The following is a 27,461-nucleotide window of genomic DNA, read 5'->3' as shown; positions in this document are numbered from 1 at the left end:
ACATGGTGCCTTGGGGACATGGTGCTGCTGCCTGGGCTTGGGGCTGGATCAGGGACGTCCTGCCGAGGGACGTCTGCTCACAGAAGGGACGCAGCCGTTAGAAAGAAGAAAACATTTAATACTTTCATTCCGAGATACAAGTTGAGATTTGTGGGTCGTCTTTTTGTTTTTTCCCCCTAAAAACCAGGAGAAACCATTACAAAAAAAGAAAAACAACAAAAAAAAGGTCTAGCAAGTTGTCCCAGCTGACAAAACACTTTTCAATCCACCTGAGCAGGAGCCGGTGCCTCTGGGATGTGACCCCGGTCCCCAGCGGGGAGGGGACGGTCCCCTGGGCTCCCTGCGCTGCTGGGATCCATGGGGGGCCGCCCCGTGTTGGGGAGCGGGGTCACCGGTCAGCCCGGCCGGGGATGGACACACATGGACATGCGCGGCTACGATCCCTACAAAGGGGTTGCGGAACTGTAACAGGAGCGGCGGGACAGGGACGTGCTGCAGCACAAGGAGGAGGAGGAGAGGTGGAAAGTGGCCAAGGCCCAGGAAATGGGGGACAAAACCCACTTTTCTAGCGAGAAGAACCACGGAGAGACAGTGTGAGCGTCGCCGCTGCCGGCCCCCAGCCTGACCCCGATACAGAACGCTCGGGGCGGCAGGAGCAGCTCTGAGATGTACGATGCCTTTTCCCACCAAACCCAGGGACAGAGGGGGACACGGGTCTCCCCGCAAGGAGGACAGAGTTGGGGGGCACAGGGAAGGCACGTGAGGATCAGCCGAGCCCCGGTCCTGCGGGACGGGGGGCTGAGGGCTCCCCAGGGAGAAGCGCAGAGATTTGGGGGGACCTGAGCCACAGTCTGCTCTGCCCCGTAGCAGGGAGACCCCAGGCTGTGTCCCTCACCCCCCAAATTATCCCCCAGCTCTGAGAGGGTGTAGCATGAAAAGCCCAAGGTCCAGACAACCTGACTTCAAATCGAGGGCAGAAGGGAACAGCCAACCCCGGTTAAACTCTGCGGGGAGGGGGCAGAGGGATAACGCGGGGAGGGGACATCCCCACTCTGTCCCTTGGGGTGGGGGGGACAGCACAGAGCCCCCAGGAGGGCTCAGCACCTGCACCGCAGGGCTGGCTTAGTGTTCAGTAGGTGTTGTAGTGTTTCTGTGCCGCAGCGTCCCCCCCGGGGTCCTGTATGTGTGTTGGGCTGTGGGGAGCGGGGTAGTGTTCAATGGGGTGGGGGGCAAAGGGTTTGCCCCTCCAAGGGGCTGGGGGCTCCGTTCCCCCCGCCGCTGGGCCGGGATGCTCGGCGGGAAGGACACGTCCCGGCTCTCCCACCCGGCTCGTCCCGATGCTCGACCCAAAGGAAAGGCAAAAACAATCTGGAAAGGGAGAGGCCGGTGACAACGTTACAGCCGGGGGGTGCACAAAGTACCGAAGTTCAAGCACCAGAAGGACAAAAAAACCCAAAAATTAAAACAACCAAATTCACAGGGGATGAGGGGGAGCCTGTTCGAGCCTTCCGGCTTGTTCCCTTGGTGGCAACTCGCCCCGAGGTGACGCATAGAGAACGGGGTCCCGGTGCGGGATGGAGGTGGAATGGAGCGGGGACGGGAGCGATGCGGCTTCACTGAGGTAGCGGAACCAGCACGTCCACGTAGTTGCGGGGGAAGAAGCCGGACTGGCCGTTGATCATCCCCTCGTACCAGTTCTCGTCGATCTGGTTGGTCAGGGTGATGATGTCGCCTTCCTTGAAGCCCAGCTCGCCGTCGTTCTCGGGTTCGAAGTCGTAGAGAGCCTTGCAGCAGGGCTGGTCCAGGGGGGCTGCAGGAGAGGATGGGGGGACAGCTGAGAGAGAACCCCTGCACACCCCCTGCCCCCCGGATCCCAACACCACAGGGGATCATTGCTCGGATCAACTCACTTCCCAGCCCAGCTGTGCCTGGGAGAAGCTGCCCCATCGCTTTGCCCATAATGGTAAAGAATTAACTCTGAATAAACTCCCTTAGCTGCTTTTAGCTCTCAAGTTCCTCTGCTTTCTTGCTGCTACAGGCTCAGGGGAGAGCGACTGGAAGCTACCCAGCAAAATAAGCCCTGGGGGTGTTGGTGGCAGCAGCTGAACATAAGCCAGTATGTGCCCAGGTGGCCAAGAGGCCACCAGCATCCTGGATGGTACCAGCACTGGTGTGGCCAGCAGGCCCAGGGCAGTGACCGTCCCTGTGCTGGGACCTGGGGAGGACAAACCTCAAATCTTGGGGGCAGTTTTGGGCCCCTCACACCAAGAAAGAGCTTGAGGTGCTGGAGCGAGTGGAGAGAAGGGAACGGAGCTGGTGAGGGGCTGGAGCACAAGTGTGATGGAGCGGCTGAGGGACCTGGGGGTTCAGCTGGAGAACAGGAGCTGAGGGGAGACCTTCTGATCTCTGAACTGCCTGAAAGGAGCTTGGAGCCAGGGGGGTCGGGCTCTGCTCCCCAGGAACAAGCGCCAGGAGCAGAGGAAACGGCCTCAAGTTGCGCCAGGGGAGGTTGAGGTTGGATGTGGGGAACAATTTCTTCCCCAAAGGGCTGTGGGGCATTGGAACAGGCTGCCCAGGGCAGTGCTGGAGTCACCATCCCTGGAGGGCTGGACAGACGGACATGAGGTTCTCAGGACATGGGGCAGGGACAGGGGTGGGCTATGGTTGAACTCTGTGATCTTGAGGGGCTTTTACAACCAAAATGATTTTATGTTCTTCACGAGCTTCTCCCAAAGCAGATCTCTGCCTCCAGCACCCCGTGTTGTCTGTTCCCGCTGGGAATTCCCCTACACAAAGTTTAACTCCAACCTAAATCAGATCACATCACACTAGAAACCTTTATTCCCATAGATATGTGAGAACCTGCTGTGTGCTTCATTAATTAATCAGTGATGGGGTTGGACATCAGGACGTGGTGGACAAGGACCCCGGGGGTGCCTCTGCTTTTGAGGGGTCACCCCGAGCCTGAAGGCAGTGGAAGGGGGAGGACTGCACTGGGCATAGGGCTTCAAAGCAATTAGTTGCTCAGTGTTGTGTGCAAGCCACCCCCAAAAAAATGGGGAGAAAAGCCACGTGTCTGTCTCCCACCTCAGCTCCACCATTTAAACATCAGACCTTTTGACTGCAAAAGGGGATTTTTTTTGGAGCAGGGAAAGGTGCTGCTCACTCTGTCTGCACACTCATGTTTTGGGATGGGGAGATTGTGGGGATCCCACCAAAAAGGCACTGAGCTCACAGACCCTCCCTGCACCAGAGCTGTTCCAGCCAGTGCAGAGGGAACAGCACAGACAGCATCACATCTGGGCTGTGAACACCCCCAGCCGGACGGGACCCAGAGAACACCCAAAAGCGGCAGCCAAGCAGATCCGTGGATTTTAAGACAACTTCCCAAAATCGCAGGCTGGCCCCACCACCACAAGCTGGTCCCACAGCGGCTCCTCTGGTCCTCCTGCCCCCCAGCAGCTCTCCCCACGGTGACACCGCCGAGCCGCAGCCCCAGCCTGGCCTTGGGACCCCAACAGGGACCCCAAAGGGTCCATTCAGCAGGAGTGGTGACCCACAGAGCCCACATCACCCCACAAGGCACTGCAAGCTCCAGCTCAGTGTGCCGAGGCTCTGCCGCTGCCCCAGCCTTCAGCACGGGGGTAACGGGGGGGAAACGGGAGCTGGAGGGGGTGATCCAAGCTGGAGGCTCATAACGAGAACGCAATAACCCTTGAGATGCCAGGAGGAGCATCTGATCCCTGTGCTCTCACACAGGACGTGCCTGTGTGATGACAGTGGCTATGACTCCTCTGGGTGAGCAAATGCCCCAGCTTTGGGGTGGTAAACACCAATATAGCGCGGCTGTTTGAATTTGAGGCTTAGCTCAAGGCTTAGCTCAGCTCGGCTCAGCTGTTCTGCTGGCCAGGCTCAGCACGGGGGTGTTAGCGGCTCCAAGCGGCAGCATCACAGGAAGAAGGAGCGAGGAGGGATGGGGAGAGATGGTCGCACACACCATGCAGTGAGGAGGGAGGAAACTCACGGATACTCCTGACGGAGGCCCGGAACGGCTTGTCGGATCGGAAAGAGGAGGAAGCTGCTTCCAAACAAAAAGAGACATGCTTAAACAACGTAAACTGGAGAGAGGGGAAGGTCCAATGGGAGGAGGAGCTGGTTGGAGAAACAGGGGGGGCACACATGCTGTGTTAGAAACCCGCCTGCCTCGCCGGGACCAGGGAGTGATGGATGCAGGTGATGGAAGGCAGGGAGGGAGGGGAGGATGCTTCGTTTTCCCTGTTTGCCACTGCTGGGTGCTCCAGGAGAGTGGCCCAGGCTGGAGACGCCGCTGGGACGTCCCCAAAGCCGCTATCGCAAAGTCTGCTGGGCAACAAGAGAAAAACAGCCCAAGTCTAGAGGCATTTCTGCCATTTTCAGAGCCACCAGCTTGTGCAGGCACATCCAACACTCCAGAAACATCATTTCCAAGCAGAGCAGTCCGCCTCCATCCCAAGGAGGCTGCTCCAGAGGCACCTGCGTGTGCACACACACACAGAGGACAACTTTACCTGGGACTTTGGGGGTAGGATTGTAAGAGAAGCCCCCGTTAGATTGGTCAGGGTCTCCCAAGTCGTACGTCTCCCTGGGTTTGGGTTTGTATTCCCGCCTGGGACGTGAGGAAGCCTCTCTCATCCTGGAAAAAGGAAAAGAAATGCAGATAAATTGAACTACAAAACAGAATATGATGAGATCCGTGTGATATTTACTCTCCGCAGTGGTTACGCATGGGAGCAAATTTGGCTTGTAGACAAGAATCTGCCCAACATTCTGTGCTGGGGCGTTTTGAAGATGGATCTTGCCCAGGGTTTGGGACTTTTCCTTTTGAGAGGGCCACATGCCCCAGGCTTTGCTGCGGAGGTGGCTCAGGCAGCTCAGACCAGCAGAGGACACTCGTGCTGCAGCTGGGAAGCTCATGCTTGGCAGGTTCCTCCCAGCTCTTCCTAATTCAAGCCAGGCACAGCATCCACTCAGCAGTTTCTTCTTACAAGGAAAGAGCAGCAATGCCAAATCGCCCTGAGAGGATGAGTCGCTGCTGTGGCTCTGTCCAAGCCACCTCTAGCCAGGCTTGGGAAGGGACAAAAACACCTCTGCTTCCTAAAGGGTGGGGAGAGCCTGGCCCAGGTTGGCCAGAGAGGTGGTAGATGAACCATCCCTGGAGACATCCCAGGCCAGGCTGGACAGGGCTCTGAGCAACCTGAGCTGGTGAAGATGTCCCTGCTCATGGCAGGGGGGCACTGGGGGAGCTGGGAAGGTCCCTTCACCCCAAACCCTTCTGTGGTTCTATGATTCCTTGGCCAGGGTTTGGGGGGACACTTGCTCAGGTGAGACAGAGCAGCAGGAAGAAGGACCTGTGCAAGTCACAGCAGCCACGTGAACCAGCTCGCTGGGTATTTCAACAGCAGCTCTGTGTTTCTTGGCACCTTGGCAGGAACCGCATGTTCCTCGGGGCCGCTGCAGAGGTCGGGCACTCGAGGAGGGGCAGGGAGAGCAGCAAGACCAGGCAGCTCTGTGGCTGTGCCTGCTCCTGCCTGCCTGAAACACATCTGCCTCTCGCCACATCTGCAGCAGCGTTGGCCAGGTGAGGGACTTCTGAACGGAGCGGAGAGCTGGAAAACACAGGGTCTGGGCGTGGATCACAGATGCCTGCCTTTACAGATGTGATCTAAATTCTCTTCTGTCCTGTGGCCACCACGTTGTCCCCACCACGCTGTGTTCACCTTCTGGGGAAGGGGCTGGAGCACAAGTGTGATGGAGCGGCTGAGGGACCTGGGGGTTCAGCTGGAGAACAGGAGCTGAGGGGAGACCTTCTGATCTCTGAACTGCCTGAAAGGAGCTTGGAGCCAGGGGGGTCGGGCTCTGCTCCCCAGGAACAAGCGCCAGGAGCAGAGGAAACGGCCTCAAGTTGCACCAGGGGAGGTTGAGGTTGGATCTGGGAACAATTTCTTCCCCAAAGGGCTGTGGGGCATTGGAACAGGCTGCCCAGGGCAGTGCTGGAGTCACCATCCCTGGAGGGCTGGACAGACGGACATGAGTTTCTCAGGACATGGGGCAGTGCCAGGGTGGGTTATGGTTGGACTTGATGAGCTTGAGGCTCTTTTCCAACCAAAATGATTCTATGGTCGTCAGAGCAACCAGGACTCTCTGAGACTGACCCTTCTGGAACTCACCTGCGCTTGAGTTTTTCCGCCAGCTCATCCAGGATCTGCACCGCCTGCCTGTGATAGTCCAGCTGGGCGTCCACCAAGGCCGAGAGCTGGCTCACCTGCTCGATCTGCGGGAATCACACCAGAGTGGATGATCAGAGGGCTGCAGCACCTTTGCTACGGAGACAGACTGGGAGAGCTGAAGTGTTCAGCCTGGAGAAGAGAAGGCTCTTGGGAGACCTCAGAGCAGCCTCCAGTACCCAAATGGGACCTATAGGAAAGCTGGGGAGGGACTTTTTACAAGGGCACAGAGTGACAGGACAAGGGGGGTGGCTTTAAACTGAAACAGGGAAGATTTAGATGAGATATGAAGAAGAAATTCTTTCCCATGAGGGTCATGAGGTACTGGAACAGGCTGCCCAGATGCTCCCTCTTCTCTGGACAACAGCTGAATCAGGACAAGGGGCTACAGGAATGACACGAGGCCCGCCAAGCAAAGCCACGCTGGCACAAACGAGAGTGGAAATCAGTGTCTTAATTCCGTGTCCTTCAAGAGATCCCACCCTCGTGCACAGAAACACACTCACATCGGTTTCCAGCAGGTTGTGCATACTGGTCTCGGCCACTTCCTTGGACTCTTCAAATTTCTCCATGGCCTGTCGAAGCTCCTCATCGGGGATTTTGCCCTGTCGTTTCTTTTTGTAGTCAAAGTCCAAGCGTCTGCCTTCCAGCTTCTTGAGATGGTGCTGGGAAGAAGATGGTGATGAAGAGTAAAGGAAAAAGAAGGACAAAACCCAGAGACTGGGAGCAGAGGAGCTCTTCTGCTGGGAAGGCATCTCTAATTACAGGCCAAGTTCATTTGTCTCAGACACCTGATCTTGCAGCACATGTTTCTGTAGCTCCCACCTTTGCTCAGACCCCAGAGAGGCTCCAGGATGAGATGAAGAGCTCAAGGGTCAAGACAGTGAGGAGTGGATCATCCAAATCCAGCCTGGCAGAGGCTTATTGCTGCGGATAACCCTCAACAAATTGAAACGGGGACATGATTTCAGCCCCTTCCAGCAGAGAGCTGGAGGGAAACGCTGCAGGGAGCAGCCCAAATCTGTTCCTCATGCTACTTCCAGCTCCCCCAGAGCGACAAGGACCTCTGGAGATGAGGAATTGGGATGCAGGTTTTGGATGTTGCATCCCTGACTGCTCAGGGCAGGGCTATTTAAATCAGCCTGCAGAATGGGAGTACAGGTAAGTGCTGAAACAATAGTTGGTGGTTATTTTATCCAGGACACCACCGTAAGTGAAAACGCACTCGAGAGAGCTGCCTTGTGAATTCCAGGTTAGGACAGATCCAGTTACAAAGCCTGGCCGTGCTTTGCACAGACTTGTCTTTGTGGTAGCACACAGGAGCTACCAAACTGCCCAGTGAGACACCAAAGGAGCTTCTTGAGTTGTTGTGTAAAAACCTAGAGGGAGGTTTACTCATAGCTTGAAAATTATGGTATATATGGCTACTAACAGAATAGGGCCAACGGCTGTAAAGACCGTGGTGAAGTTCAACGCCAGCGAGCGGTGACATGCGCTAACAGCCAGGAGAGGCCAGAAACTAAAGATAGGAAGGAGGAAAGGAAACCACGGTGGTGTTTACCTGGATCTCTTTCAGGTCTTTGTCGCACAGGTTCTGGAGGGGATCGATAAAATTTTGTTTGACTTCAATATCCAGCGAGTCCTTCACTTCAGCCAACCGCTTCATGGATTCGCCAGCGTCAAGCAGCGCGTCGCCTTGGAGCAAGAAAGGGAAGAGGGGAGAGAACGGGAGGAGGGAGAAGGGGCCAGGCAGTTAAACAGAGCTGGAACCTGCATGCAGAGCTTCTGCCAAGACACCCAGCGTGTGCAAGCTCCGGCCGACCCTCCCGCATTTCGACCCGGAGCAAATCCCAGAGCCGGCGATCGCCCGTCGGTACCGACGCCGCGCAGGACGCGTCACCAACGCGCTTTGGTTTTAGCTCTGAAAACCAGGGATGATCTACCAGCTCCACAGAGGAAGGAAAAAGGTACAAATACTTTTGAAAAGCGGTATATTTTTTAGATTCCCTGTTAGCTCGGGGAGCTGCTGAGCTGCTAACTGGCTTTAACCTCAACCGCTGGCAAGCACAGAGGCGCATTCGGGCTGACCCAGCCTTTTGTTCAGATAATTTTAAGCCCAGAGCATTCTGAGCAACTTTTCCAGTTTCCCCAGACGCTGGCAGCAACCCCACAACCTTTTATACTCATTTTAGACACTAACGTGCACCAGGCCAACCTGATCCCTTCTCTCCTCTTATTCACAGAGCTCCAAGTTGCTTATAGACACCTATTTTGTTTCGTGCTTTTTGGAGGCTCCTGCCGCAACGGCCACTAAGCCACAGGGACTCACAGCAAAGCACATTTAGTCTTGGCTTTATATTCCAGTGGAAAGCATTTATAGATTAAATTATTCCTGTGCAGCTTTGGCAAACCACCCATTTCAGCACAATATTAGCACAGGAGAATACACAAGCGAAATAGAGGGTACAGTGAAAACATCACTGTCCAGCTGGAAAAATAAATACGCAAGAAGAATTATTTCAACGGTGATATCTCTACATAACCGGTCTTAGGGCTGCAGTACTAACATCAAAATCCATCAAGTTAAGTATTTCTTTCAAGAGAGGCTACTAAAGGAAATCAGGTTTGGTGTGTTCTTCTAAAAACTTCCTTCCCCTTTGCTCTCTGTAGCGACTCCGGTTCCTGCGAGCCAAGAGAGATGCTGAGATTGGAGCTGGCCAGAGAAACTCTTCATCATTCCCACAAAGTAGCCAGAGCTTTTTAATCTTCCTGTGGCTAAAGGCTCCTCCGGGCACTGGGAGCCATGGGACAGCTGTTGCGCGGCCGTCACGTGCGCAGGCTGATGTTTTAGCGGATTAAAACTGATGTCAGAGAAAGGCTTCACCCCCCCCGCGTCCCCACGAGTCACACGTGGCTGTGAGAAACCGCCACGCGAAAAGACATAAAGATTTACGGGCTACACCTCCCCGGGGCAGAGCTCGAGCTGGAAACCGCACTGTAAAACTCCGCATCTCGCTCCATCTGGTTTCCACGGCACGGTCGTTCTGCTTAGAAGCAAGGGAGCATTTTTCCCTACGTGTGGTTTTATTTAAGTGGTTAATAAGAAAGAATTAAGAGGTGGTTATGCACTTAACACCAGGGATTGGGATCTGGGACACTGGAACCCCCAGTACCAACCGGTGACACAAATGGTCACAAAAACCCTTCCAGAATTTGGAAGAACAGCTTGGAAATTTGGCAGCGGCCTCGGCCGCCTCATCCGCACGCCCCACGGGACACTCACCGAAGTTGGAATCCTCGCCCAGCTCCTTGCCGTAGCGGATCATGCACTCCCCCAGCAGCCCTTCCGACTGCGGGTAGCCGGGGCTCTTCACCTGCCCGCGGATCTTGGACATGGTGTTGAGCATGGTGAGCTTGGCCCTGGAAGCTGGCACAGAAACAGCCGCGTTCGCGATTACTCGAACTCGCCAGCTGGTCACTGCCAACATTTTTTTGTAGCTTTTTTTCCAAGCTAAACCCAAAGCCAAGAAACTCTATTGTCTTTGTCTACCAGAAATATCATGCGCTACCCAAAAGAGAAGTTGCTTTTCCAAGAAAGCGAGCAAAAATAGTTCCCCACAGCTCGCCAGTGAAGGCCAAAGGAGTTTCCCCAGCCTTCCCGTAGTCCCTGGAGTGCAATTGGAATCTGGCAGGGAGGACAGCAGGCTCCAGATGCCAACAAAGCCAGTCACCCCTTCCCAGCCCAGAAATGCCACTTTTTTTGGATATCCCAAGAAAAACGGGTCCCTTTCAGGGTCCCTTCCAAGGTGAAAGATGTGTCTGTTCTTTAGTTCAACAGCAGCAGCAGCATCTTACAGCCCAGGGCAAGTGGGGTATCGGGATCGTCACCTGATGTAGAACGTGGCCATGGGCCGGTGACCAATATTTCAGGGACAAAAAGGTTCTGTTTGATGTCCCCCTGCCCCTTTGGACTCTTTCCCTGCCAAACTGGGGGGCAGAGCTCCAGGCACTCACCTGGGTTGGGCTGGAGGTACTCGATGGTTCTGGTCAACACTTCTGTAACAGCCTTGCTGGTCAGGTCCACTTTCTGTGGGGAAGACAAGATGACCAGCAGCAGTGAACCCCAACCAGATCAGGGCTGCGATGTTATATGGGCAATTTGAGAGATTTCTCTCGTTCGCTACTCACCTTTTCCATTTCCTTGAAGTCATCGTCGAGCTTGGTCCCTTCTGCCCCTCCAACCTTCTCACTGACCAGCTGTAGAAAAAGAACAAGGGAGGAGGAATCAATGGTCGTGACTCCTTAAAGCTGCTCATGGAGTAAGTCCCTGGGCCAGAAAGGAAGAAGGGTTGTCCGGGCAGCATCTGCAAGAGAAAGGAGGTGGAAGAACAGCCCAAAGCATCTTAAAAATACGTGACTTTTGGCTAACGCTGCCCCACTGCAAACCCAAACGTCTCCTGCTCTCCCCAAGCACGGCTGAGCCAGGATATTCCTCACCCGACAGAAGCGACACGGCTCCTTAAATCACAACATGCGGCTCCAACTCCAACGCCTGCTGGAAAAGGCAGAATTGTCTTTCGGCTCCATTTTGAGCCAAAGCTTCAGTTTCACACACGGCAAAATGCAAATAAATGGGGAGTGAAGACACTGTGCTCACGGCAGCCAGCACAGAGTATGGAGGGAGCAGAGACCCCCAAACCCCAAACCAGCCCTCCCAGGGGAAATGCTGGAGGATCTGGGGCATGGAGGTTTGGAATTCTTTATAAGCAGAAAATAAAGAGACCCTCAGAAAAGCTCCGGTAAAGCTTTTGAATCCATTTATCAAAGCGTCTCTGACACCTTGTTCTAAAACTAGAGAAAAGGCGAGATGTTTGACAAGCTGGAAAGCTTGGTTATTTGTGTGAAGGGTTTATCAGCTTTCTTCTAAATATTGCTCCATCTGAGAAAAGGCCCTGCTCCCTGAACCTCCCCATTCAACTGCCCGAGATGAATGATAATAAACGCCTTATTAAATCCACCTAAAATTGTCCTTCCCTGCAACACAATCAGAGAGGAAAGTTTCCTTGCCAACCCCGCGCTGGTGCGGCAAAGCAAGCGGCAGCACCTGGGGACACAGGACACACGGATCGGCCAAAATTAGGGATTATCTTGCCCCAAACAGACAGCAAATCACCTACACAGACATCACAAGTGGTCTCAGAATCAGGTGTGGACTTCGGAGCCCCCGACACCTGCAGGATCTCCTGTTTGGAGTCAAAGCTCCAGTTCTGGATGAACAATACAGGTTTGTTTACTTGGACATCAAATACTTGATTTTATCAAGTCTTTCTTCCTCCTGCTCCCACGGGGATGCAAAATGATTCCTTATTTTTTTTTTTTGAGGAAAAGGCGAGGGGAACAATAATAAACCAACAAACCCTTTGGGTCATTATCCAGTTTCAAAAGCGCTCGGAGAGTTCGCACCAGCCCTGCTTGTCGTGTTCGGCCTCCGAAAATCAAGTTACCAAGCAGGAGGTGAAGAAGAAATGCTTGTTATTATGAAGAACAAGATGGGAGTCGCCATCCCTGGAAGGGTTTAAAAGGCATTTAGACGATGTTCTTAGGGACACGGGTTAGTGCTGGAGTTGGGTCATGGTTGGACTTGATGATGCTGAGAGTCTCTTCCAACTGAAATGATTCTATAAGATCTTCAGTGTTTCAGCAAAATCTCATTTTTCTCTCCAAAATAGGGAGGAAAATAATTTATATATATAAAAGTGTATATTTAAAGACAAAACCAACAAAAACCACCACCACCAAATCACGAAGCATTTGCTGCGCCTGCCAGGACAAGCTCAGCAGAGCAAAGCTCACTCCAGCTGCCAAAAATCCTGCAACCTGCACGGCCAAAGAGGGGCATGGAACACTTTTGGTAAAGGTTACACATCTGGAAACCTCCCGTGTTTGTTAATACACCTGGGAAGGGTACAATTATCCCAAGAAATTCCATTCCCACTGTTTTCCACCCACGGATTTGCAGCCCAGAAAGCTGCAAATCACCCCCGTGAGCAGCTGGGCTGTAATCAGGGCTGCGTGCCACGTCCCAGGCACCCATCGCCAGAGATTCCGGAGGCTTAACACCCTCCCAGAGACGCGAAGAAAGAAAAACAACCCCAAAAAACTCACTCGCAGACTAATTTAATCCTCCTTTTGACGTTCAAGAAATGCTACTGCTACCCCGCTGTGAAGGAATAATACGGTTGAGGTTCTCTCCCCGCTGGCTCTAATTAAACTGGGAGGAAAGCAGGAGGGTCTGTGCCATCCGCAGCGGCTCCGTCTCCATCCCCGCGCTCCCAAATCTCCCAGGCAGGGAAACAAATGGATGCAGAATTCCCCCCACAACCAAGACACGTAGCCCTCGCCGGCTTCTTGTTTAACCTCGAGCTTCACGAACCCGAGCGGGAGCCAAGTTCCCAAGTGCTGCATTGTGCATGTCGTCACGAATAGCCCGCAAAGGATGGCGAGGAGGCAGCTGAACTTCTCCGGGAAGCATTAAGTTCAGCAAAAAGCTCGCTATTTGCTTGCAGGATGGGAGAGGAAGGACAGCAGGATGGAAGGAAACATCCAGATATTGCTTGGAGAGTCCAGCTTGGCTTAAGTGAACCATGAGGTGGTGCAACATCCCAGCACAGCTTCCTCCAGGGGCTGGCTTGGGGGCTTTTCTGAGGATGTGGTGACAATTCTTCTGCACTTGTATTTCTCAAACAGCCAAAAAAAGACCTGGGACAAACCCGTCTTGCCCTGGTTAGGGACCTGACCTCTCCTGAACGCTGCAACCAGCTGGGTGTGAAGCCAGGAAAGGGACCGGGCAAGGTAAGATGTGTAAATCGTTAACCAAATTCAGCGGCCCAAATACTCCCTGGCAGGTTTGCACTGAAGCGCATCAGCTGGCTCGGTGTGACAGATGAGAACACGGCTATACCCTCTGGTTTCTTCAATCTCCCAGTCCTGCCAGGACGTGACACGAACCCAAAGGTTAAACCTGAAGCAGCTCGGGTAGAGGAGCAGGGTTCAGCAACAAAAAACCCTCAGCCGCGCTGCTACAGCAGCCCAAGCTAAATGCTTCCTAAAACAAATATTAGCACAAGGCGACACAGTTGGGCGTTACGGCCCAGCGAGACAACAAACTGCTTTAAAACGGGACGGCTGTTTACCTGGCGCAACCAAACCCGCCGCAGGGCGGGGGACGGAGCGGGCGGCGCACGCAAACTCCAGCGGGGATGTGGGGAATCAATCCCTTTCTTCGCATCCATGTTTAATTAAAAGGCTCCTGGCAGCGAAAAGATGCCCTAAATAGCTGAGAGCAGAGGCAGGGAGGTGCGATAACTCACGGCTGGAGCCCAGCGAGCGTCACCATCACCAGGAGCACGGCGTCCAGCCCGGATGGATCATCATCCAGAGGGACGAGATGCGGCTGCTTCTTGTCACCCCGTCACAATTGGCAGTTTCTGCAGCCTCACGGGGGGTTTCTATCGGTTTCCTTCACAGGGACGTGGGAATCTGAATGATCCCGACTTGCCCTCGCTGTTCAAAACCCATGGAGGGCTGCGGTGGTGGAAGATCTTTGGAAATGAAAGACCAATTGTTTAGAGTAACTGCTGCGGCAGGAGGCTGGTTAGAGGGAGAGGCAGGAATGGTATGTGCACACACAGGGAGAACGGCCGATGAAGAGGCTTCTCTTTCAGAGCTGGGAGAGAAATGTAACTCGGGAACAAGGGCTGCGGAGCCCCAAAAAAAGCCTCCTTGAAACACGCCCCGTTTCTAACAGCGCAGCCGGGAGAGGCCGAATCCTGGCTGCAGCAACGGGAAATGTCAGCACCAGTGTGGCCAGTGGGACCAGTGACCATCCCTGTGCTGAGCACTGGGGAGGCCAAACCTTGAATTCTGGGGGCAGTTTTGGGCCCCTCAGGCCAAGAAAACCCTTGAGGTGCTGGAGCGAGTTGAGAGAAGGGAACGGAGCTGGTGAGGGGCTGGAGCACAAGTGTGATGGGAGCGGCTGAGGGACCTGGGGGTTCAGCTGGAGAACAGGAGCTGAGGGGAGACCTTCTGATCTCTGAACTGCCTGAAAGGAGCTTGGAGCCAGGGGGGTCGGGCTCTGCTCCCCAGGAACAAGCGCCAGGAGCAGAGGAAACGGCCTCAAGTTGCGCCAGGGGAGGTTGAGGTTGGATCTGGGGAACAATTTCTTCCCCAAAGGGCTGTGGGGCATTGGAACAGGCTGCCCAGGGCAGTGCTGGAGTCACCATCCCTGGAGGGCTGGACAGACGGACATGAGGTTCTCAGGACATGGGGTGGGTTAAACTTGACGACCTTGAGGTTCTCTTCCAACCAAAATGATTCCATGAAAACCCCCGGGTTCCTCCCTGAGCACCCTGCATATCTCTCCACCACAGCGGCTCCTGCAGAACCAGTTTGTACTGGGAGGTGTCCCAGGGCCCGTGTCAATCCCCCGCAGACACCTGAGCTCTGATGTGCTGCCTGTCCTCGCCAACACAAAGTGTCTCATTAAAAGTTAATTGTCACCTTCCTGGCGTAATCCTGCGAAATGAAACAAGACTGGAAGGTGCTGGTTGGACAGCAGGCACCAGTTGGGATCCAGAGCACGCGAATGTCGTGTTGAGGCCTCACCATTCCGGGTACAGCTCCAGCTCCTGGTCGTCACAGCAGCGAGTACCCAGGGCTGGAACTGGGACAACACGACCAACCAGTTCCCAACTGACCAGTTCCCAACCAACCGGTTCCCAACCAACCGGTTCCCGTGGAGCAGCAGCGGACGCAAAACCACGGGGAGCTTTACCACACATCCCTGTCCTCCCAGCCAGCCTGTAGTTCTGTCTGTTCACATTACCTTTGCAGATCTGCCTGTATTCTGCCTCCTCAGAGACTTTTAAGCTTTTAATTAAAAATGGAAGGCATCCCTTCTTAAGGAGAGACAGCAGACACGCCAGTGTACGGAGCGATCGGCACGCCCACAGCAAAGCACACGCTCAGCCCAACAACTTCTGACCTACTTTAAGGAGAAGAAAACAAATCTAAGGGTTTATTGTGCGGAACGGGGCATGCACAATTACCACTGTCCTTATGACGAAGAGGAGGGCACGTTCCCCAGCAGATGCCCGTACTCCAAATGAGGGGACACCCAGCAGCTCCATGGTCCCCACGGGGCCGAGCACTGTTGCACCCACTGGACTTTTTCACCCCAAAAGCTGCCACTGTAAGGAGAGAAGACCAACAAGTGTGAGAACAGGAAAGAGAATGAGAGGAAGCGATTTGCCTGCTGTCAAGAGCAGGTGAGCAGCAGAGCTAAAAATGGAAGGTGGATGCGACTCGGCAGACGCTGTCTCACCATTTCTCACATCCCCATTGGGCTTCAGGGAGAACCGGAGGAGGAGGAACGGCAGCTACAGCTCTGGCCATCCTGCCCGGCTGATCAAGACCTCACTGCTGGTTGCCAACGTCAGCCCAGCCATCGATCTAACCCGTCCTGGGGCACCCGACTGCTCCACCGGCACCTAAGATGTCTGGTCTCCTTGCTAAATAGAGTCATCAAAGCATTTTGGTTGGAAAAGAACCTCAAGATCATTGAGTCCAACCATAACCCACCCCTGGCACTGCCCCATGTCGTGAGAACCTCATGTCCGTCTGTCCAACCCTCCAGGGCTGGTGACTCCAGCACTGCCCTGGGCAGCCTGTTCCAATGCCCCACAGCCCTTTGGGGAAGAAATTGTTCCCAGATCCAACCTCAACCTCCCCTGGTCCAACTTGAGGCCGTTTCCTCTGCTCCTGGCGCTTGTTCCTGGGGAGCAGAGCCCGACCCCCCTGGCTCCAAGCTCCTTTCAGGCAGTTCAGAGATCAGAAGGTCTCCCCTCAGCTCCTGTTCTCCAGCTGAACCCCCAGGTCCCTCAGCCGCTCCATCACACTTGTGCTCCAGCCCCTCACCAGGAGCATTTTTAGCCTTGTATCCAACTCTCAACATTCTCCCGAACTTTCTTGCCTTTATTTTTCCCGTCTTGCACAAGGAGGGCCGGTCCCACCCCAGACTCGCCACCCAGCCCCAGCACTTGTGCAAAGACACGTAGAGGTGGCTCCGCTGCCTCCAGACACGTGCGCCTGGAAATCGTGTCTAAAAACAAACGGAGCTTTCCACCCCCTCACCATCTGAGCTGGGGATCTGGCCACTCTCCACCCAACACCAGAGGAACTGCCTTGATTTTGAGCAGGAAGGTCAGCCCACAACAATGAAGAGCTCCTTCCCTTCGCTCCCGACCACGCGAAAGCCTTCAAAGTGACCTCGGGTTGTAATCTTATCATATAGAAAGCGCAACGAAAGGGCCGCCGCATGCAAAAGCAGCTTTCTATAGGGAGCCACCTGGCAAATCACCTCCTCAAAGCGCTATCGGGTGACTCATCTGCATCCAGCAGATGGGCTCACAGGAATGAGGACAGCACGAATTAAAAACACAGAAGTAACTTTAGCAGCCGCCAGCAGGTCACGCTGGCCGAGGTCGGGCAGATACACGCGCTGCAATGCAGCCCGGTTGCTCGGGATATTCGTCCTTTCCTTGTCTGGAGTATTTAAAGTCACAGTTGTGATTATTATTATGAGTTTTTTAGCTCCGTGCTCATCCCGGTGCTCTCTGAAGAAACACATCCAGCAGCAGAATGATGGTACTTCCCTCCCTGAGCAAAACCCCATTGCCCTGGCTAATACCAAACCACGGCCGGGCTGCTGAAAAGGCACAAAACTGCCTTAAAATAGACTCACCCAGAGCAGAAAGGTTTCAAAATGCAGAAATGTTCTCGCTGCAGGGAAGGGGGCACCTCCCACCACCCAGCGACAGCCATTCGCATGGTCAATATTTTCTCCTATTATTAGTTATTTCTCGCGTGTTCTGCACCGAATGAGACGTAAATTCTATTCAGCTGGGAAATAAAATATATATAATTGGGTCATGTTAAGAGGGAAAACAAAACCACGTAAGGAAAAGAGCAGCAGCTCTTGTCTCGCGTTTCTCCCCTTTTCACCCGCCTGCAGTGACTACAGCAACTCGGAGGAAGCCAATAAACTGAGAGGAAACGTGGAATATTTGCTTTGCATCCAGATTTCCTGCGCAACCTCCCTCCGTCCTCTCTCGGAAGAGCCCCAGTGAATCACGGCCTGACCTCTGCAAAGCTGCTGAGCCATCGTTCCGCGGCCGCTCCCCCCCGCACCGCACCCCCGGGGAAAGGCCGAGTGAGCGACTCGCGGCCGGGGCTCGGGGCCACTCGTTAAATGCGATATAAAAGCACAAAGCATTAGAAGTGAGTTCCAGTAACGGCGATCCTTGTTCCTCCTGCAAAGCTTCGAGGATAAAGCGAGGCCGAGCGTGTAGCGGTTCTGGCTTCAGTTGGTGGATGGATGATCAGCCCCAAAGATCCGTGTGGATGATGCTCCTAGGGGTTTAACTAAAAAGCAGGGGAAAAAAGGGAACAGGGGGCTTACGACACCTGTGTGTCCCTGCGGAAAACATCGCGGCCACAGGACAGCTTGCAAAAAAGCAGCAGGCGGGATTTCTGTTGCTGTGCAAAGCAAGACAGATGAGAAAACACCTCCCTGGGGTGCATGACATTAACTGGCATCGGCCAGCAAAAAATCCCCCAAAAACCAGCACCAGAGACTGTTCAAAGAACTGGGAAGGAGGCAGAGGAACCTCTGGATTTGCAGCATGATGAGACCAAACCAGGCTGACAGGACACATTGAGCAACTATCTAAAGAGTTTAGTCACGGCTGACACTTGGTTTTGGGTGGCAAAGAGTGTTAATGAGCTCAAGGTGAGTTCCCCGGCACGTTTACAGACAGAAATGGGATCAAAAAAGCTCAGCTCCACCAAAGGGAAGGTACAAAACCCCCTTCCCGGCTCATAGGAGACAGCGGGAACTCCACGCAAAGCACGTTCAACACAGACACATGGGCCAAGAGAAACCTACAGCCCGGCCCGAGCGCTATCTGAGTGTACACAGACATCAAAGAGGGCGAGAAATCATCGAGAACACTATAAACACGCGTTTTCCTTGTTCATTTGAATACTAGGAAAAGCTTGGCGGCTATCAGAGCAGAGCACGGCATCCGAAGGAAAAGGAGAGCGGGTAGGAGCGAGCAAACAGCCGTACGGCTGCCGGGAGCGAGCGGGAACAGCGAGACCACAGAATCCCAGAATGTGAGGGGTTGAAGGGCCCTGGAAAGCTCATGCAGTGCAATCCCCCCATGGAGCAGGAACACCCAGATGAGGTTACACAGGAAGGTGTCCAGGCGGGTTGGAATGTCTGCACAGAAGGAGACTCCACAACCTCCTGGGCAGCCTGGGCCAGGCTCTGTTTCATATTTAAGTGGAACCTCCTGTGTTCTAGTTTGCACCCATTGCCCCTTGTCCTGTCACTGGTTGTCACTGAGAAGAGGTCATTCCCCAACTTACACTGGAACCTGGGGTTGTTCCTGCCCAGATTCAAGACTCTACACTTGCCGTTGTTCTATTTCATTACATTTTTCCCTGCCCAGCTCTCCAGCCTGTCCAGGTCTCTGATGGCAGCACAGCTTCCAGTGTCACCACTCCTCCCAGCTCGGTGTCACCAGCAAACTTGTGACAGTCACTCTATTCCCTGGTCCAAATCGTTGATGAATATATTGAATAGTACTGGCCCCAGCACTGCCCCTGAGGCTCTGCACTGGATCCAGGCCTCAACTGGACTGTGCCCCATTGACCACGACTCTCTGGCTTCTTCCCTTCAGCCAGTTCACAGTCACCTCACTCCCCGCTCATCCAGACCACACTCCCTCAGTTCAGCTGTGAGGATGCTGTGGGAGACTGTGTCAATGCCTCACTCAAGTCAGCCCTGATGCATCATTAACGCTCACCAATAACAACTTCAGAACAGTTTAAATGTTAAAAAACCCTCTGCAGTTTCCTTTTTGACTCGTGATGCCATCGACGCGTTGCTCTCTGCAGCCACAGCGGTAGGTGCACCAGAAATCGCGGTGGATAACACCAAGGTTGTGTTATCCCCTTCGAGCACAGAAGCGCGGATTTCCTCGGTCTTTAAAACTCATCCTGTACAATTAGGAGGATCTTTCCGAAGAGAAAACTGCACCGACATCTGGCGCTCCAGATTTGTGCCAGCCCAGCGGCCCCAAGTCCACCCAAGAGCGTGTGCGTGGACACGCAACAAATGGTCTTTCCTAAATACTCCACTTTGGAGCTTACAGAGAGAAAACTGGGGCAAAACCCCCATATTTTGGCAAGAACAGCACCTTCTTACGCAGTGGATTTGCTTCATACATAGATAATTGCTCACCACGTTCTGCCTTTTTCATCGCAAAGGTGGCAAGATTCAATGTAAATATCGCTAGTCCTGTAAAGCCAAAACAGACTGAGTCACGAAAGTGGTTAATAAATTATCATTGATGAATAAAGCCTGGGCTAACAAGAAGATACAGCCTGGTTTTCAAGCTCTAGGATGAATTATGAAGCTTTTTCTCAATTAGAAAAGGCCCTTTAAAGCTTTAATCATGCAAATTTTGTCTTCTCTCTGAAAGACAGAATTTCACTATGGAGATGCACTTAACTATTTTTCGGAGCAAAAAAGCAATCTAATTAGTGATAGTATCATGAACTTTATTAATAGCCAGTTATTACAAGAGAGATTTCGATTTCCCAGTGGCTTTAAGAGAAAAAAAAGACTCATTTTATTAATAAGGTATCGGCAATGAAGCTAATTACACGCACCAGGGGCTGGAGCAGCCCAGACTCTCTTGTGATCAATTCTCCACCTGCTGCAAAAGGTCCAGGACCTCGTGTTGGCCCCAGGGCAGGTTGGAGATCTCACCAGCATCCTCCAGTACAACCCGCAAACCCACATCGGCAACGAAACCCAAGAGCAGCGTGTTTATCCCAAATACGGCCCTTTCCTGTCAACAGGAACCCATTCCTGAAAACCACGGGAGCAACAATGAAAGGGACGATGGGGCCAAGGGGAAGAGGAAACCTTTAAAAAACAACAACAAAAAGGGAATTATCGCTTTTATAATCACAGGGAGAGGCCAAAAGGGGCTGAATCTTGCACTAAGTCGTGTCGCTTAGGAAAAGAGCAGCTCAGGAGGGAGCAGATCTGCAGGAAAAGTCACCCCCGGTGACAGGAGCTCTGGCTCCAGGTCCCCGACTTCACAGCTCACGCTGATGATTTAATCAGCGCAATTAAAAAGATGGGAAGGACGGCGAGCGCAGCCCTCTTATGAAACAGCATCCGTGCCGAGCTGCATCGCCGCGTTTCCAGGCGAATGAGCTCAGCTGGCACCACAAACCCAATGCTTTCTGGGTTGCGGATTTATTTCTGGTCTTTCGGGGAGTCTGGAATGCTGCTCGGGAGCAAAGCTCCAATCTTCTCCAGAAGTGACAGCAACATCGATACAGCAGGTTCGGGTTTTGTAATAACCCCTCGCACCCCGCCGTACACAAATTCCACCCCCCAGGGGCATCAAGCCTGTAATTTTGATTTGTTACGCTGGTATTTCTGCAGTCTCGGCTGGCAGGAGCTGCCCCATCGTCCCTCTGGTTTTACCACCCAGGGTTTGGATGGGGCTGTGAGCCCTGGCAAAAGGCGCTGGCGTATGTGGGGATGGGGGAGATGAGGGCAAAGAAAAGAGAAAAATGTGCAAAAGAAATGAATCAGCTTTTACAAGGCAGCCTGCCTGATCTCATCCCTATTTTGCTCTTTCCCAGGAGGAAAGTGTTGGCAGGGAGAGCGGGGAGGAAGGATTTCCTTCCACCGCATCCACAAACCATCCCCCTTTCATGCCATCACTTTCAGTAGTTCACCCAGAACCTGTGAAAACAGGGAGTTGGATAAATAGATAATTTTAGACAGAAAGCCCCAAGGCAGACGGGCAGATGTTGATGAGGACTCAGCGCTCCCAACGCCGCAGGATCCCCCCGGCCCCGAGTCGTGGATCCTTCCCCACGACGTGTCTCCTCCTCTGCTTTTTCACCTGCCCTACGTGGATTTACAAACACATTTCCAGGCTGAACTGAATTCACAGAATCCCAGAATGTCAGGGGTTGAAGGGCCCTGGAAAGCTCATCCAGTGCAATCCCCCCATGGAGCAGGAACACCCAGATGAGGTTACACAGGAAGGTGTCCAGGCGGGTTGGAATGTCTGCACAGAAGGAGACTCCACAACCCCCTGGGCAGCCTGGGCCAGGCTCTGCCACCCTCACCCCAAACAAGTTTCTTCTCATCTTTAAAGGGAACCTCCTGTGTTCCAGTTTGCACCCATTGCCCCTTGTCCTGTCACTGGTTGTCACCAGAAGAGCCTGGCTCCATCCTCCTGACACTCCCCCTTTCCATATTGATCCCCAGGAATGAGTCCCCCCTCAGTGTCCTCTTGTCCAGCTCCAGAGCCCCAGCTCCCTCAGCCTTTCCTCACACGGGAGATGCTCCACTCCCTCCAGCATCTTGGTGGCTGCGCTGGACTCTCTCCAGCAGTTCCCTGTCCTGCTGGAACTGAGGGGCCACAGCTGGACACAATATTCCAGGTGTGGTCTCCCCAGGGCAGAGCAGAGGGGCAGGAGAACCTCTCTGACCTACTGACCACCCCCTTCTAACCCACCCCAGGTACCATTGGCTTCCTGGCCACAAGGGCCCAGTGCTGGCTCATGGTCACCCTGCTGTCCCCAGGACCCCCAGGTCCCTTTCCCCTACACTGCTCTCTAACAGGTTGTTCCCCAACTTAATTTGGTTGAATTGAATTGGATGCGGTTGAATTTGGCTCCCTCCTGGCCTGACCTCGGCTGGCAAGCGGAGCAGCAGGGACGTCACCGCGCGCTGCAGCAAATCCGGCTTTCCTCCGGTCTCGGGAGCAGATTAATATCGAAAGATAAACTAGGGAGGCTGCAGGAGACTCCGAACCAGGTTAATATTAATAGAGCAAACACCAGGTAGTGTGGGAGGGAAAGTCAGGCTGGCAGGAATCTGCAAAATGCCTTCACTGCCCAGTCCAAATTCCCCTTTCTAGATAAGGAACTTAGAGCCCGACGCTGACAACTACCTGCCGCAAGAATTACCTGCTCGCACCCGGCCCTCGTCCTGCCTTTGTCACCAGAACACAGAAAAGCCAAGGAGCGAACTGCTCCCAGGGTCTCCACTTGATCCTGGGGATCTCAACCTGCTCCCGGGATCTCCTGCTCCTCCGACCCTGCTGCTGAGGCCAACTCACTCGCTGGTTGCACATGACGGGCATGCAAAATTCACCAGAACAGCTCAAAAAGAACACGGGAGCCCCAAAATAGCATCTCAACTCGCCGCCGGGTGTCTGGTTCCTCTATTGGTGCTCTCCTGGGTGAAGTTTCAGCCCCAGTGCACCAGCAAAGGCTTCCCTGGGGTGTCTCACAGAGATGCTGCACGGGAGAGCAGAAAAGCCACCGCACAAAACCTTCCAGGCCCGCTCTTGGCTTTACTAATTGCTGGAGGATTCAAGAGAAGTCAGCATGAAGTTCTCACACCACTGCAGATCTGGAAGATCCTCAATATACGGAAGGAATTGTTGGCCCTGAGGGTGGTGAGAGCCTGGTCCAGGTTGGCCAGAGAGGGGGTAGATGAACCATCCCTGGAGACATCCCAGGCCAGGCTGGACGGGGCTCTGAGCAACCTGAGCTGGTGAAGATGTCCCTGCTCATGGGTCGGACTGGGTGAGCTGGGAAGTCCCTTCAACCCAAACCATCCTGTGATTCTATTCTCTGCTCTCCCACCCCACACCATCCACGCTTTAAACTCCAGCAGCAGAGATCTTGAGCAAAACCACACAGCTGAACTTGGGGTGTGTCGGTCTAAACCAGCGAGGTGGAGCTGTGGAACAACCCAAAGCATCTGCAGCGAGACCTGACGCAGACAGACGAGCCCCGGCCAGGGGAAGGGGCCTCACGGGTTTGGTTTTCCATGAGGAAGGTTCTCCTGCTCGCTGCGCTTCCCATTTCACTGCCAGCAGGAGATCCTGTGCTGCTCAGCACATCTGCGATATCCGGAGAAAACCATCACCCATCTGCGTACAGAGCAAAGGCAGCGAGCGGAAAGGCAACTCCTGCCTGCGGGAGAAAGCCCCGGAGAGCCAGATGCTAGAAGGACGGACTTATCCTTAAAAAAATTAGCTTTTAAAGCTGTTAAAGCTGGGAAAGGGATGGAAAAAAACCCCCACATTTGAAAGCACAGCACAAACCCACTGTAGAAAGAACCTCAGCTGAAGAGAAATAAAGGAAATCCCACGTATGGGTAAGAGCAAATAACCACAAAGGGCAAAAAAAAGATGGGAATGGCTTGGTCTTTCTGGGCTGAAATGGTTCTTGGGCCAGGCGGAAAGCAAGTGATCACTATTCATGTTCATAAATATCTTCTGAAGCCTTGGGAGCAGTCGTCAAACTCAGGAAAAAGCACGTGTGTCAAGGGCAGGCTAGTTTTAATTAGCGCTCACCTCTCCTCCTCTTGGAAAATTGGTTCTGTACTTTGTACGTGGAGGAGGAGGTTGTTGGTCTGTGTCTCGGACCAGAAGGCACCGCTTGTTAGCCCAGTTCCTAAGCCTAGGCAGGCCGAGCAGGGTTTAGGCTTGGACTACACAGGCTTTAGGCTTGGACTACACAGGCTTTGCGAGCACGTTAATCCTGTTTGGGATGACAGCGGCGCCCGGGGCTGAACACCAGCCTGGTTTAAAGCAGTGATGCCGCCTTCACTTGGGCTGCGCCCACTCCCTGAGCACAGCAAACAGCTCTGGTGTCCCCAAAAGGGCTCTGGCACACCCCAAAATGACAGCTTTTCAGCACACATCACCCCCTATCCCCCAGTTGTGCCGCTTCTCCTGCCCAGGTAGGACAGTCCTGCTGTCACAGAGGGAGGGGACATGTTTGTCACCCCCGTGTTTGTCACCACCGCGTGTGTCACCACCATATCACAGCAGCGCTGCCACCACCCTGGGGCTTGTCCCTTCAATCCAGCAGCTGATAACTAAACCTGCCGGTGCCTGTTGGACATGCAAGTGGGGACAGACCCACTGAACTCAAAAAAGCCTCACGTTCACCCCAAACGGCACAGGAGGGCGCAGTCGTGACCGGAAAGCTTTGCAGGTTTTTAGCCCTTCCACCCATCTGTATAATATGAAAATGGGGCAAACAAAGCCCCATACAGCATGAGGTTGCTGCAAATTCCCGAGCGGATGCCGATGGATCAAGGACGGTCCCCGGGACTCCCCACCCCAAACCTCTTGTTGTTTCTCCTCCTTCCTTTTGCAAGAATGTTTCCTACTGTTTTTTTTTTTAATAAGAACATTTTGCTTTGAACTAGCAAAACCTGTTCTGGGTGCACACGCACAACTCCTCACCATCTGCAGCATTTGCCAGCTTCTTTTCGTTTTGCAGGATATTATCTGGGCTCTTTTTGGCGTGTGGGTGCCCGGGGAAGACGTGGGCTCGCAGGAATCAGACGGCAAAAGCCCACGAGCCAAACCTGCTCCTTCCCGCTACCGAAAAGGCTGGAACCGGCCCCCTCGTTGCACAGGGAGCCGGGGGGATCCCAAACCCGCCGCTCCAGCAGCACCGAGGGCCTCGCAGACCTTGGTCCCGGCTCCGTTTTCCTTCAATTAACAACAGCCGTGGAATGAAACATAACGTTTGAGGAAAGATCTTCCACATGTTGGGTTTTGGCAGCGTCCGAGGGCGTGAAGGGAGCCAAAAACATAACTAATCCTCCTCTTCTTCAGCCAAAGGGTGGCTGAGGAGTGGGACCAGCGGAGGGGAAGGGAAAGAGGGTGGAAAGGGAAGGGAGAAAACACAAAGTGGCCAAAGCAGCAGCAGTCGCTCCCAGTTTAAGCATCTTTAAAGCGTCCCCAGCGCTGCAAAGGGGGCGGCAGAACCTCTGTGCCCCCGCAAAGACGTCCGCTTTGCCAATATCGGCGGCAAACCTCGCACCAAAACGCAGCTCCTGCGGACTGAACCAGCTCCCGAAACCTCGCGGTGAGGCGAGCCGCGGATGGACACACGGCGGGACCGCAAATACACCTTGTCGCCACATTAACAGGCCACCGAGCGCAGAAACGCCCAAGCAAAGGACATTCACGAGGCGAGCGGGCCACCAAGTCCGTGTGTCGGGCAAGTTACTTCTCCCTGAATAACCGCACCGGGTTTAATTTTCCTGCGAGCAGCTAAAGTGGTTCCTTTTAAGCAAAAGAACACCTGTAACCAAAACCAAAAGGCCCAAAGACCGCACATAATTTCACTTTGCAATAAATCCCCCCAAGAAAGGCCTTTAAAACGATGTTTTTAGACTTAAGCCGCCTTTAAAATTATGTTTTTAGACTTTAGAAATGCGCTACTCCTGACTCACTGACGAGCTTTCACCTCTAATTGCCCCGTGACACCATTGCGGCAGCAAAATCCTCCCACATTGAGTTCTCAGCACAATCTTTCCCCATGGAAATCGTATAAAAAACCCCACGACGCCGACGTTTGCGAGAAAGGGGGTGGGGGAACGACTTCAGGAATCTGTTATTTCGCTTTGCTGTTTAAGAAAAAAGCCTTTTTTAACTTTTCTTGTTGTAAACACGGCCGAGAAAGGAGGCGACACACGCAAAAACACGCTTGGGCTGAGCTTAAAGGGGTTTAAACTTTGCGCCTGGAAGAGATGTTGGTAGAACCGTGCGAAATCCATCTTAAATTTAAAAACAGTGGCAGAAAAGCAGCGACCAGGGGAAGCAGAGGAGTGTGTGTGGTTCCTGAATTATCCTAAAAACCCGTTAATATACATAAAATGCATAAGATATATTGCAATGCATAAGAATAAATGGAAAAATGCTTAAAAATAAATGCAAACTGTTAATTTCAGCGGCGTTCACAATGATTTGGAAGGAAATCTCCGCTCGGGGGACACGGAACAGTCACCCCCACACGGAGGATGATGGGGAAGGTGCTGACAAACCCCAATTTGAGGCCGATTCCCACATTTTTGGGGAATGAGCTGTGGCCCCCGAGCTCCAAGGATGACACAAACTCCCCGTTCCCCACCGGGATCGATTTGGATTTGGCTAAAAATCGCACATTTGGCAACTTTTTCCCCCAAAAATCCTCAAAACCTCCCCCAAACCAGCTCACTTTTGGGGTCTCCCCAAAGAACTGGGGATACGGGGCCATCCCCGGCGGTCCGGGGAGGAAACGAACCGGGGACACCGCGACACCTCCCCGGCCACAGGGGACACGCACCAAGCCCTGGGGAGGCACCGGGAGCGGTAACGGGGGTGTCTGGGGGCGACACCGAGACACCGGAGGGTACCGAGCTGGATCACCGGACACTGGGACGGGACCACCGGACGGGGTTACTGTGGCGAGGAGAACACGGAGGGACACCGTGAGGGGATAACGGCACCACCGAGCCGGCCGGCCACCCGCCCGCCGGTCCCCGGTGCCTCACCTGGCTCGCCTTGTAGAACTGCTTCTTCAGCCCCGCCACCGACATCCTGCCGCCTGGGCCGAGGGACGCCTGGGCCGGCGGGACGCAGGAGCCCGGCCCGGCCGCTGCCGCTTCCGCCGCCGCCGCCGCCAGGAAGCGCCCGCCCCGCCCCGCCCCGCCCCCTGCCGGCCCGGCGGCAGCGCCGTGAACGGCACCACTGAGAAACGGCGCTCGCGCCGGCCGGAGCGCCCCGCCTCGGCCCGCCACGTGGTGCCCCCGCGCCCCCTGGCGGAGGGGCGGTGAGGTGACTGCGAACTGGCTGAAGGGAAGAAGCCGGAGAGTCGTGGTCAATGGGGCACAGTCCAGTTGAGGCCTGGATCCAGTGCAGTGCCTCAGGGGCAGTGCTGGGGCCGGTGTTATTCAATATATTCATCAATGATTTGGACCAGGGAATAGAGTGACTGTCACAAGTTTGCTGGTGACACCGAGCTGGGAGGAGTGGTGACACTGGAAGCTGTGCTGCCATCAGAGACCTGGACAGGCTGGAGAGCTGGGCAGGGAAAATGTAATGAAATAGAACAAGGGCAAGTGTAGAGTCTTGAATCTGGGCAGAACAACCCCAGGTTCCAGTGTAAGTTGGGAATGACCTATTAGAGAGCAGCGTAGGGGAAAGGGACCTGGGGGTCCTGGGGACAGCAGGGTGACCA

The 27,461-nt window shown here is 54.0% G+C and overlaps 1 protein-coding gene across 5 annotated transcripts; it reads right to left on the bottom strand.

Moving 5' to 3' along the window:
• Positions 1-97: 97 nt before the first annotated feature.
• SH3GL1 (SH3 domain containing GRB2 like 1, endophilin A2) lies at positions 98-26,935 on the bottom strand. 5 transcript variants are annotated; one of them, XM_065042655.1, is made up of 10 exons: positions 26,776-26,935; positions 10,452-10,520; positions 10,278-10,350; positions 9,547-9,690; positions 7,825-7,958; positions 6,770-6,928; positions 6,207-6,310; positions 4,548-4,672; positions 3,998-4,081; positions 98-1,810 (listed from the first exon to the last, which is right to left on the bottom strand). In XM_065042655.1, the coding sequence occupies exons 1-10, from the start codon at positions 26,818-26,820 to the stop codon at positions 1,614-1,616; spliced, it is 1,134 nt and encodes a 377-aa protein (XP_064898727.1). In that variant the 5' UTR covers positions 26,821-26,935; the 3' UTR covers positions 98-1,613. The 5 variants fall into 5 exon arrangements, with proteins under 5 accessions (XP_064898727.1, XP_064898729.1, XP_064898728.1 ...); XM_065042657.1 differs by having other exon boundaries at positions 4,025-4,081; XM_065042656.1 differs by having other exon boundaries at positions 3,998-4,078.
• Positions 26,936-27,461: the final 526 nt, after the last annotated feature.

The sequence above is a fragment of the Columba livia genome, chromosome 27 (assembly GCF_036013475.1).
Source record: "Columba livia isolate bColLiv1 breed racing homer chromosome 27, bColLiv1.pat.W.v2, whole genome shotgun sequence".
In the NCBI taxonomy this organism is placed as follows: domain Eukaryota; kingdom Metazoa; phylum Chordata; class Aves; order Columbiformes; family Columbidae; genus Columba; species Columba livia.
The sequence above is the reverse complement of the archived record's forward strand: the minus strand, read 5'-3'. Positions and strand labels throughout refer to the sequence as shown.

Coding starts and splice junctions, on each gene's coding strand:
- SH3GL1 (XM_065042655.1), bottom strand. CDS start 26,820: ATGTCGGTGGCGGGGCTGAAGAAGCAGTTCTACAAGGCGAGCCAG. Junction 10,521..26,775: donor AGTTCTACAAGGCGAGCCAG/GTGAGGCACCGG, acceptor CTTTTTCTACAG/CTGGTCAGTGAGAAGGTTGG. Junction 10,351..10,451: donor ACTTCAAGGAAATGGAAAAG/GTGAGTAGCGAA, acceptor TCTTCCCCACAG/AAAGTGGACCTGACCAGCAA.